General features: G+C 57.0%; 2 protein-coding genes across 2 annotated transcripts; both read right to left on the bottom strand.

Moving 5' to 3' along the window:
- Window positions 1-878: 878 nt before the first annotated feature.
- Window positions 879-1,503, bottom strand: PFN3 (profilin 3). Its single transcript, XM_001517597.4, has one exon. It carries the CDS (start codon window positions 1,446-1,448, stop codon window positions 1,035-1,037), a length of 414 nt encoding a protein of 137 aa, XP_001517647.1. The 5' UTR covers window positions 1,449-1,503; the 3' UTR covers window positions 879-1,034.
- A 90-nt stretch (window positions 1,504-1,593) lies between these two features.
- F12 (coagulation factor XII) lies at window positions 1,594-11,589 on the bottom strand. The gene is made up of 14 exons (XM_029052450.1): window positions 11,486-11,589; window positions 10,544-10,652; window positions 8,819-8,918; window positions 8,508-8,587; window positions 7,710-7,817; window positions 7,057-7,191; window positions 6,827-6,931; window positions 6,479-6,644; window positions 6,267-6,376; window positions 4,918-5,176; window positions 4,392-4,528; window positions 3,657-3,803; window positions 2,365-2,513; window positions 1,594-2,210 (listed from the first exon to the last, which is right to left on the bottom strand). Exons 1-14 carry the CDS (start codon window positions 11,540-11,542, stop codon window positions 2,013-2,015), a joined length of 1,860 nt encoding a protein of 619 aa, XP_028908283.1. The 5' UTR covers window positions 11,543-11,589; the 3' UTR covers window positions 1,594-2,012.
- Between the last annotated feature and the right edge of the window lie 325 nt (window positions 11,590-11,914).

Genomic DNA, 11,914 nt, shown 5'->3' with positions numbered 1-11,914 from the left:
TGGCACCGGCGTCAGGTGGCCAGAGCCTTCCTGCCTCTGGGAAAAAAAATCATGACCGTACTCGTGAAGTGGTTGCCAAGTGCCAAGCACTGTGGTAAGCGCTGGAGTAGATAGGATCAGGTCAGATGGTCCCTGTCTCAGGGGGAACAGGTGTTTCTTTACCATTTCACAGATGAGGCACAGTTCAGCGACTTGCCCAAGGTCATACAGCGGGGAAGTGATAGAGGGGGGATTAGGACCCAGGTCTCCTGACTCAAACCTGGGCTCTTTCCACTAGGAGCCCGGCTTTTCGAAACCCCGCAACCACCAGATATCCGAAGGGGCCGCAGGCTACTCCACCTTAAGCTCGTCGTGGGCGGGGAATGTGTCTGTCTATTGTTGTCGTGTACTCTCCCCAGCGTTTAGTATGATGCTCTGCACACAGTAAGCGCTCGATACTCCCGGTTTTGCCACTCGTCTGCTCGGTGACCTTGGGTAAATCACTTCACTGGGCCTCAGTTACCTCTCCTGTGAAATGGGGATTGAGACTGTGAGCCGCACACGGGGGAGGGCCTGTTGTCCAACTCGATTTGCTTGCCTCCCGCCCAGCGTTTAGTACAGTGCCTGGCACATAGTAAGCGCTTAACAAATGCCATGATTACGATGATTATAGAGAAACAGTGGGGCTCAATGGAAAGAACACGGGCTTGGGAGTCAGAGGTCGTGGGTTCTAATCCCGGCTCCGCCACGTGTCAGCTGTGTGACTTTGGACCAGTCACTTAATTGCTCTGTGCCTCAGTTCCCTCACCTGTAAAATGGGAAATAAGACTGTGATCCCCACGTGGGACAACCTAATTACCTTGTATCCCCCAGAGCTTAGACCAGTGCATAGTAGGCGCTTAACGAAGATCATCATTATTATTACTATTATCATTCCAACCCATTCCCCTCCTTGGGCCTGGCAGAGTCGGTGCGGTCCCGGGCCCAGCCGAGAGAAGCTGGCCTTGGGTTATAGGGGCTTTATTTCGGCTCGGGGCCCGGCCGTCGGCCTCGGCCTAGGTGCCTTGGGATTTGAGGAGCCGGATGAGGCTGTGGGCGGTCTTGTTGAGCAACCCGCCGTGGACGCCCCTCCGGCCCAGCAGCACGACCAGGACCTTGGGGGTGCGGCCCACGCACACGGCCCGCCCCTCCGGCCCCGCCGTCCGGCCGTCCAGGACCCCGTCGCCGTCCAGCAGCAGGTGGTCTCGGATGACATAGCAGCGGCGGCCGGCCAGGCGGAAGCCCGCCAGCAGGAAGGACCGGCGGTCCGGCCCGGTCAGCACGCCCACCTCCTGCGGGGAGATGGCGGCCAGCAGCCCCCCGGGCCGGGAGGCCCAGACGCAGCGGTTGGCGGAGTGCCCCACCACGGCCACGTCCTCGACGCGCCCGGGCCGCAGCACGGCCTCCACCAGGATCCGCCAGTCGCGCATCGCCGGGACCGACGGGGCGCACGCCCCGGCCCCCGGAGTGGCTTTTTCGCCGCTGTGACGTCACGGCCGGGGCCCGAGGGGCCCGTTGTGACGTCAGAGCACCCACCCAGCCCGCCCCAGCCAATAAGAACACGGAGGCGGGGGCTGCCGGATGAAGCTCATCTTGCCTCCTGGGCTGGAGGGGGAGGCCGCGGGGGAGAACCCTCTTTCAGGGACCCTGGGCTGGGGGCGGCCCTCCCTTAGGGGCCTGGGTTCGGGGTCGTCCCTCCCTTAGAAGGCCGGAATTGGGGGCGCCCCTCTCTCTGGGACCCTGGGCTGGGGGCGTCCCTCCCTTAAGGGGTCTTATCTGGGGCTCCCCTTCCCCACGAGGCCGGAGTCTGCCCTCCTACAGGGACCCGAGGCCAAGGGTGTCCCTCCCTTAGGGGTCCGGGATCAGGGACAGCTCCCTCGGGGGGCTGGGGTCGGCCCCCCTCCAGGCCCCCTGGGCTGGGGCATCCCTCCCTTAGGGGTCCTGGATCGGGGGCGCCCCTCCCTTGGGGACCCCGGGCCTGGGGGCATCTTCCCTCAGGGACCCACGGCCGGGGGTCCCTCCGAGGGGCTCTCGGGGGCGATGTGAGTCCGGATCCAGGGCAGGTGGTGGGCCACGTTGGTGTAGACCCCGGGCTTGTTCCGGTCCCCGCAACCCTCTCCCCAGCTGATGATCCCCCGCAGGGTGACCCGGCCCTCGGCCTCTTCGCACACCAGCGGACCCCCGGAGTCCCCCTGTGCAGCGAGAACCCCTATTAGGCCCGTGCTCCGGCCGACGGCACCCCGGGTAGAGAAACCCCAGCCCTTGCCCACCCACCTTCCGGCGACCCCCACCATTCCCGGGCCCCAACCCCCACCGGGTTTCCATCTCGGGGCATCCAGGGCTCACCTGGCAAGCGTCGGTTCCCCCCTCCAGGTAGCCGGCACAGAGCATGTCCGGGCTGATCTTGGCCCCGTGCACTTCCGGCGATGAGCATCTCTCTTGGGAGATGAGGGGCAGCTGAGCCTCTTGCAGAAAGTTGGAGTACTTTTCGGCCCCTGGAGAATGGGGGAGGAGGGTGAAGGCTCCCGAGGGGTAGCCTACCTAAGGAGGTGCCCCAAAACCAGATGAAAGTCCTGGGTCGGCCCAGTAGGACTGGGGCATCCTGGACCCTCGGCCAAGCGGTTAGGGTTTTCCCAAGGGCCTCTCCCTGTCGTGTCCCGTTTATGCCACCTGGCACCCAGGCTGGCACTAACCAGCATCCGGCTGCCCCCGCCCCATCTGCAGTCCCCATTCCCGGCCATCCACCGGACCACTCCCTGGCCACCATCTTCCATTTCCTGCTTCAGAAAGAAAGATGGTATTTGCTAAGCGCTTAGTCTGTGCCAGGCACTGTACTAAGTGCTGGAGTGGTTACAAGCAAATGAAGTTGGACAAAGTCCCTGTCCCATGGGAGCTCATAGTCTCAACCCTCTTTTTACAGATGAGATAACCGAGGTCCAGAGAACTGAAGTGACTTGCCCAAGGTCACACTGCAGACAAATAGAGGAGCAGGGATCAGAACCCATGAACTTCTGACTCCCAGGTTGGTGCTCTATGCACTATACCATTCTGCATCAGCAGGCTACGATGTTCCCAGCTGAGCCCTTACCCTACCTCTCTTTCTAACTGCCCCACCTTCCAGGAGAAGCAGCGTGGAATAGTGGGCAGAGTTCTGGCCTGGGAGTCACAGAACCTGAGTTCTAATCCCTGCTCTGCCACTTGTCTGCTGGGTGACCTTGGGCAAGTCATTTAACTTCTCTATGCCTCAATATCCTCATCTGTAAAATACTGGTAAAATATCCTTTTTCCCTCTACTTAGACTGAAGAACAGAGACTGTGTCCTAGCTGATTACCCCAACACTTAAGTGGGGACAGTGCTTCCCACTTAATTCATTCTTACCAAATGCCATGGTGGTTATTATTTGATACCTCCCACCCCGCAGCCCCCCCAGCACTTAGGTACATGTTTTTAATATCTGTCTCCCCCTTAGACAGTAAGCTCCTGCAGAGCAGGAACTGTGACTACCAACTCTATTGTACTGTACTCTCCCAAGCGTTCAGTACAGTGCTCTGCCCACAGTAAGCATTAAATAACTACCATTGGTTGATTGAGTGTTATTATCCAGTACCCACGGCTAGGAAGGCTTCCCCCCGGTTACCTTCATACTGGTGTCCCCAGCCAGCAATCTCACAGAGGGGAGCGGGAGCGCTGAGAGGCTCGGTGACGTTGGGCAGACACGCGGTCTGGATGAAGGGTGAAAACTGGGCACAGCCACCATCCTCCCTCTCCTTCAGGTGCAGCAGGGCTGATGGACCGAGGGCGAGACCCAGGGGAAATGAGGAAACTGGGCCCCCTCAGTTCCCGAGGGAAAGCTGATGGTCCTGACTCTCCCTCCCTGGAGTGGACTCATTGAATAATAATCATTACAGTACTTATTACGGGCTTACTATGTGCCAAGCACTGTTCTAAGCTCTGAGGTAGATTCATTCATTTGATTCAATCGCATTTATTGAGCGCTTACTGTGTGCAGAGCACTGTACCAAGCGCTTGAGAGAGTACACTATAACAATAAACAGACACATTCCCTCCCCGCAACGACCTTAGATACAAGTTGATCAGCTTGGTCAGAGTCCCTGTCCCACGTGGGCCTCACATTCTTAATCACCTTTTTGCAAATGAGGTAACTGGGGCCCAGAGAAGTGAAGTGGTTTGCCCAAAGTCACACAGCAGACATGTGGCGGAGCCGTGATTAGAATCCAGCTCTTTCTGACACCCAGTCCCCTGCTTTAGCCACTAAGCCATGCTGCAGTTCTGAGACCGGGACAGGGAAGAGGTAGGCGCGGAACCGCTTAGGGACCCCTTGAGTCTGGGGTGAAGGTGGGGAGGGTCTCACCAATGTCGTGTTGGTAGGTTTCGGATTTGTATCGCTCGTGGAACCGGTATTCCTGCACAGCAAACTCCTGGCACTGCTCACAGCTCACGTTGTACAAGGCCTGGCCCAGCACCACCCTCAGCTTCTCCAGAGGGGGCCTGCAGGCATGCCCCACTGAAACCCTGTCCCTTCACCACCACCACTCTCATCCCACTCCCCACCAGCCCCTCCCTCCCAAAGTGGGCAGACCCAATCTAGCCGTTATCCCTGACTGATCTCTACATTTCACCTCAGGCTGCAGGACAAGCTGGCTGTACCCCATTGGTATCAGGGTCCCTCCAGCTTTGACCGCCCCCCCTTTCTTGCCCACTCACCGCCAAAGCCCTGCCTCTTCTTCCACTCCCTTCTGGGTCACCCTGACTTTCTCCCTTTATTCATCCTCTTCCCAGCACTCAGCACTTAACGCGGTTCTGATGATTATGATTATGATTCCCGGGGCCATCTTCACGGCCAGTTGTCATGGGCACAGGAAGAGGGGTGCACTTGCCTGGTGTCCAGGCAGTGTGCGGCGGTCAGCACCCAGCAAGGGGCGATGAGGGTCCCCGCGCAGAATTCGCCCCCCAGGTAGAGGGCGGCCAGGTAGGGGTGCGAGCCCGGCAGGGCCACCAGCCCCCCGACCACCCTGGCCAGCGGGGACAGCCTCCTCTTCTGCCGCTGCCCACAGACGTGTGGAGGAGTCACCTTCCGGACGAGCAGCTGGGTGTCGCCGGGGTCCCCCCCAGGGGAGGTCGGGCCCACCGTTGGGGCTGCAGGGAGAGTTGGGGGGCTCTAACCAGTGGTCATTGTAGTGATGGTATTTATTAAGCGCTTACTGGGTGCAGAACACTGGACTAAGCACTGGGACAATTGTGGTATTTGTGATATTTGTTAAGTGTGAATTAAGCTCTGGGTGAATAATTATGGTATTTGTTATGCATTTACTGTGTGCCAGGCACTGTAATAACAATAACAATTATAAAATTTGTTAAGCGCTTACTACGTGTCAAGCACTGTTCTAAGCCCTGGGGTAGATACAAGGTAATCAGGTTGTCCCACTTGGGGTTCAAAGTCTTAATCCTCCTTTTACAGATGAGGTAACTGAGGCACAGAGAAGTGAAGTAACTTGCCCAAGGTCACACAGCAGACAAGTGGCAGAGCTGGAATTAGAACCCACATCCCCTGACTCCCAAGCCTGTGCTCTTGCCACTAGTCCATGCTGCTTCTCTGTACTAGGCGCTGGATATAAGGAAATCCAATTGGACACAGTCCCTGTCCCGCTTGGGGCTCACAGTCTTAATCCCCATTTTACAGATGAGGTAATTGAGGCAAAGAGAAGTAAAAGTGGGAATTGAACACTGTCCCTGTCCCTTCAGTGGCTCACAATCTAAAAAGAAAAAGGGGGAGAGGAGGTTGGACACCAAGACAGCATAGAAGCAGTGTGTCCAAGTGGATAGAGCACAGACCTGGGAGTCAGAAGGACCTGGGTTCTAATCCCAGCTCTGCCACTTGTCTGCTGGGTGACCTTGGGAAAGTCACTTCATTTCTCTGGGCCTCAATTACCTCATCTGGAAAACGGGGATTAAGAAAGACTGTGAGCTTCATGAGGGACATGGACTGTGTCCAACCTGATGATCTTGTATCTTCCCCAGCGCTGAGTACAGTTCCTGGCACAGAGTAAATGCTTAACAAATACCATACCAAAAAAAAAAAAAGAAATAAAAACAAAGATCAATAAGGCATGATGGCTAGAGAAGCAGAATTTCAGGCTCTTGGGGAGTCAGCCCATCTGGGGTGCAAGTTGCCAGAGAAGTTTCCCTCCCCAATTTTCCCCCCAAATCAGCCCTTCCCTGTTCCTACCTGTATATTTGGTGAGCTCGGGCTTGCACGAGGGCAGCTTACAGTATTCCCAGCTGAACTGGTCCCCCATGAACACAAAGCACCAGGGCCGGATGTCACTGTTAGGGTTCCTGCAGGTTGAGGATGTGGGGAGAAAGAGGGTCTTGGGTTCTCCGAAGACAGACCGACCCAGATCCTATACCCTCTCAGGTTCCATCCTGCCCCTGGCTCACCTGCAGTAGGGGTGGGCACCCAGACCCTTGAGCAGGGCCTGCTCCTGGGAGAGAGCCTGAAACGTGATCTCTGAGTTCCACGCCTGGCAGGGCCTCCCGGAAGTGGTGGTCTGGGCAGTGCCCCGGTAGCCGATTCCATTCCCCTCATAGCAGCTCGTCCGCAGGTCTGCCACAGAAGGGTGGCGGGGAGAGGGGCTTCCAGAGCTTTCCAGCAGGTCTGACCCTCCCCTTATCACTTCAGCCACCTGAGTGACCCACTTTCAGCTCCTCCCTCCAGGGATTACCACTCCCTCAGTCCACCTCCTTGGCTCCCCCCAGCCCCCACGGTGAGCCCACCTCAGCCCCTACCAATGTCACAGAAGGGTCCAGCAAATCCAGCGGGGCAGCTGCAGACCTGTCTCTTCTCGGCCTCTAAACAGTTCCCTCCATGGAGACAGGGGTTGGTGGAGCAAGCTGAGGAAGCGGAGAGGAAGGACTCTGAACAAGCGCCCCCTTCTCCCCTTCTCCTTCAGTTTCCTTATTCTCCCACCTCTGCTTGCCCACCTCCCTCCTCCCCTACCCCTGCCGGTTCTTCTCACCTTTGGTTTGTGGCACCCTCTTGCAGATAACTTGGGGCCCCTGGCACTGACACTTGGCCACACCAGGTGGCTCAGCCCTCAGCCACATCTCATTCTCAGGGAAAAGCCGCAGTAGCTGAGGCTCAAAGCATTTCTCTGTGGGCAGAGAGAAGGAGCAGGATGGCTGCAGGGAGATGGCTGACAGAGGGATGGGGATGGGGGTGGGGGCGATGCCAAAAGGGACCTGCCCTTGGCCCCCATTATTCCCACTACCACCACCAGCACCGTGGCCACCCAACTCCAGCGGGCTCACCCCTCTTTTGGTTCAGTTGTGGCACCAGACCCGCGGTGTTGAGAAAGAGTGGGTTTCCCAGGGAAGATCTGGGACCACCCTGTTAGGGTCCTAGTAAACAGCTTCCCCTCCCCACAACAGCCCACTGGAGCTAATGGTGAGGATGGAGGTGGAGGGAAGAGAAGTCAGGGAATTTCACAACTTGTTCTCAGCTCTTTTCTCCAGGTTACAGAGAGGTTCCCTGTCACCTGCATGGAGTGGGATGGGTCTGCTCTGGAGGCAGGGTGATTTTTTATTGTTGTTGCCGGGGCGGGGAGGGAGAGTGGTGTGTGTGTGTGTGTCTGTCTCCTGGCCTGGGCAATGTCAGGGTCTGGCTGGGCACCTTTTTGGCAGAACTGCCCTGTCAGATGTGAGGGGCAAAGGCAGTGGACCCTCTTCAAGGTGCTGATGCAGGTTCCTCCCTTCTGGCATGGATTCTGGAGGCAGCGATCTGTAATCAATCAATCAATGGTATTTACTGAGCACTTATTAACTGCAAGCAGAGAAGCAGGGCCCGTTACCCTCCCCCTGATTCCAGAGACCCCAAAGGGATGGGACCGGAGGTGTCTCTCGAGGAAGGGTCCCCGAGGGCGGTGAGGGCAAAGGGGGGGATCCCGGGCGTGGGCGCTGGACTGAGAATCGGGGAGTCGCAGTGGGCTGCAGGGAAGAGCTAAAGCCCGTAGGGGGCACTGTACTCCATCAGGTCAGCAAGATTAATAATAATAATAATGATACTTGTTAAAAGTGCTTACTTTGTGCCAGGCACTGTACTAAGCGCTGGGGTGGATATAAGCAAGTCAAGTTGGACACGGTCCCTGTCCCATATGGGGCTCAGAGTCTCAATCCCCATTTACAGATGAGGTAACTTGAGGCCCAGAGAAGGGAAGTGACTCGCCCCAGCACACAGCAGACAAGTGGCGGATCCGGGATTAGAACCCATGACCTTCTAATTCCCAGGCCCGGGCTCTATCCGTCAGGCCATGCTGCTTCTCTTGAGTGAGCGCCTACTGGGGGCACAGCGCTGTGCTGAGCGCTTGGGAACGAGGGAAGGGAGAAGGAGAAGCAGGTTCAAAGCTAGGGGACAGCGGCCCCGAGACCTGATCCCACCCCAGGAGCAGCCGCATGGCTGGATCTCACGCACCTCTCCCTTTCTTCTGGTCCTTCTGGTCCAGGCAGTAGGACCACTGCTGGTCCCTATCGTAGTTCTTGGTGGTGGCGCACCTGGAGGCGGGGCCGAACCCCGAACCTGGTAGCTGGGCAGACCAGGGGAGCCCCAGGCCGGGACCCCGCTGTTCCTGCCCTCCGAGACTGGTTTCTTTCCCACCACCCTAGAGCTGGCTCTCTGCCCGCCTCCCCCAGATGGGTGAGTCCCTTCCCCAGGAGTCTTTCCGGAGGGGGGACTGTGGGTTGAGGGTGGGGGGAGGCTGGTGAGCGAGGGACACCCTGTCTTACCAAGCTTTGAACCCGGGTCGTCCCCGTTTGATGCAGCCGTGGTAGAGCCTACGGTGGAACTGGAAGGGGAAGTGGCAGGGTTCTCCGCTCTCGGTGATCACTAATAATGTAATAATGTTGGCATTTGTTAAGCGCTTACTATGTGCAGAGCACTGTTCTAAGCGCTAGGGTAGATACATGGTCATCAGGTTGTCCCACTTGAGGCTCACAGTTAATCCCCATTTTACAGATGAGGTAACTGAGGCACAGAGAAGTGAAGTGACTTGCCCACAGTCACACCGCTGACAAGTGGCAGAGCAGGATTTGAACCCATGACCTCTGACTCCCAAGCCCAGGCCCTTTCCACTGAGCCACGATCACTGTGACCCAGACAGCAGTCAGCAAACAGACTCTGGGTCCTGCCCTCGTCCTCCTCACCCCCAATCCCGGGGCAGGACAGTCTCCCTCAGCCACCAATCAATCCATCAATAGTGCTTATTGACTGCCTAGTTTGTGCAGAGAGCACTGTGTTAATCACTCGTGAAAGTATAACAGAGTTGGTAGACACGATAATGATTACACAATAAAAACGATCGAACAATAATAATAGTGGTATTTGTTAAGCACTTACTAGGTGCCAGACACTGTACTAAGTGCCGGGTTAGATACAAGATAATCGGGCACCACATGGGGCTCACAGTTTAAGTAGGAGAGAGAACCGGGATTAAATCCCCATTCTGCAGATGAAGGAACTGAGGCACAGAGAGGTGAAGGGATTTGCCCGACATCACACAGGAGACAGTGGAGATTAGAACCCGCGTCCTTTGACTCCCAGAGCTGTGCTCTTTCCACTAGTCCATGCTGCCTTGATCCCTGCCCTCAAGAAGTTTACAGTCTAGCATTGGAGACAAGGCACTAAAATAAATGACAGGGAGGGGAAGCAGCTCTGTATAAAGTTATGGACATCAGTGCTGTCGGGGTGGGTTGAATATCAAAGTGCTTAGGGCCATGAGGACTGAAGTACATAGGTGACATAGGAGGGAGAAGAGGGTGGGGGAGAGGAGAGGTTACCCAGGGAAGGCTTCCTGGAGGAGATATGATCTTAAAAGGGCTTTAAAGATAGGGACACAGGTGATCTGCTGGTTGTGGAACGGGAGGATGTTCCAGGAAGGAGGGAAGATAGGAGCAAGGGGTTGACAGAGAGACAATAATAATAGTAATTGTGGTATTTGTTAAGCACTTACTACGTGCCAAGCACTGTTCTAAGGGCTGAGATAGATACAAGGTAATCAGGGTGGACATAGTGCCGGTCGCACATGGGGCTCACAGTCTTCATCTCCATTTTACAGATGAGGGAATTTATACCTAGAGAAGTAAGTGACTTGCCCAAGATCACACAGCAGGCATGTGGCAGAGTCCGGATTCATTCATTGTCATTCAATCGCATTTATTGAGCGCTTACTGTGTGCAAGGCACTGTACTAAGCGCTTGGGAGAGTACAATACAACAATAAACAGACACATTCCCTGCCCACAGTGAGCTTAGAATCCACATCCTCTGACTCCCAGGCCCCTGCGCTGTTCCCTAGGCCATGACGTGACTGGGGTAGAGAATATGTTGGTGTTAGAGATGAAGTGTGTGGGCTGGACAGTAGTGAGAGAGGAGCAAGGATAGGTGGTGGGGAGACCCTCCCCCCCACAGTCTGTTTTCCCACACCAGGATAGAAGACCCTCCTCACCAACCCACCTATGGGTGGATGTGCTTCCTCCTCACTGGTGCTGGACTCATTCACTGTGGTCATCTTCTCCTTTGGGCCCTTTTGGGGGTGGCCCCATCGGGTATGCGATCGTGTGGCCTGAATGAGCAGGATGAGAGCCTGCAGTCACTTAGTGGAGGGGTCAGGGCCCCGAATGGGGGTCACCCTAAGAAGTATCCACTGTCCAGCCCACCTCAGGGCCAGGCTGGAGTCCTGCATGGGCTCCCTTCCCCCTCAGCACCTTCCTCCTCCCCACCCCTTTAGCTGCTGTTCTGTCTTTTAATATCCCATCTGGCTTCCAGGGCTCATGGAAACTGTGAGCCCCAGGGGGGCCCCAGGTGGATGGGAATGGTCCCTGGGAGATGTGGATCTGCACCTCTCCCACTCCCAGGCCTGGGAACCGGCCCCCACCTCCCCATGCCCCTCCCCCCGGGAAGAGGGGCAGGGCCAGAGTGGGCAGGACAGGGCTGCCGGCGAGGAGCCTGCCATATTCCCACCCATCCCTGGCTCAAGCTGCCAGCCTGGGTGCCATCTTTCCACACCTCCATGCCCAACAGGGAATGGCCCCTCCCTCCTCCAGATCCGGGGCAGCGGAGCCCTGCCGAAATGGGCCGGACATAGGGCGGGAGGTGAGGGGACTGCAGTGTTCACACCCGTCCCTGGCTCAAGCTGCCAGGCTGGGCGCCGTCTTTCCACACCTCCCCACCTAACCGGGAACAGCCTCTGTCTCCCTTCCTGCCCCGGGCAGGGCAGCTCAGCCAGACTGGACCTAATGGAGTGGGCGCAGAGGAACCAGCGGTGTTCATACTTGTCTGTTGCTCAAGCTGCCAGCCTGGGAGCCATCTTTCCTCACCTCCCCGGCCCGGCTGGGAATGACCCCCGCTTCCCCCCCAGAACCTGGGCAGCCCCTCTGCTTTTCCCAAGGGCCTCACCAGAAGTCCGGGCCCGGTGCTCAGCAGCAGGAATCCAAACAGGAGCAGCAGCCTCATGGCGTCTGGTCTCAGGGCCTGGGGACATACGGCCTAATCGATAGAGCTGACCAAAGGTCCTCAGAGCAGCAGGGGCCCAGGGGCTGGGAAGTGGGGGGAGGTGATGGAGCCAGGTCACTCCCAGGCCCTCCCTGGACAGAGGAATGACAGGTAAGCAATCAATGCTCTCTACTGAGCCCTGACTATGTGCAGAACACTCTTCCATTGATTGATTAATTGACCCTCAGAAGGGGCTACATTTTGGAGTTCAGATCCCTGCTAGAGTAGAATTGCCAGCCTTCCCAGATTCCTCCATGCCTGGGCCTGACCAATGACATCTCTGGAGCCCTACCCTTGGCTAGGGTTGGGGAGAGCAGGAGGTCAATCAGTCAA

The sequence above is a fragment of the Ornithorhynchus anatinus genome, chromosome X2 (assembly GCF_004115215.2).
Source record: "Ornithorhynchus anatinus isolate Pmale09 chromosome X2, mOrnAna1.pri.v4, whole genome shotgun sequence".
Taxonomy (NCBI): domain Eukaryota; kingdom Metazoa; phylum Chordata; class Mammalia; order Monotremata; family Ornithorhynchidae; genus Ornithorhynchus; species Ornithorhynchus anatinus.
Note: the sequence above shows the minus strand (reverse complement) of the source record. Positions and strands in the feature narration are given on the sequence as shown.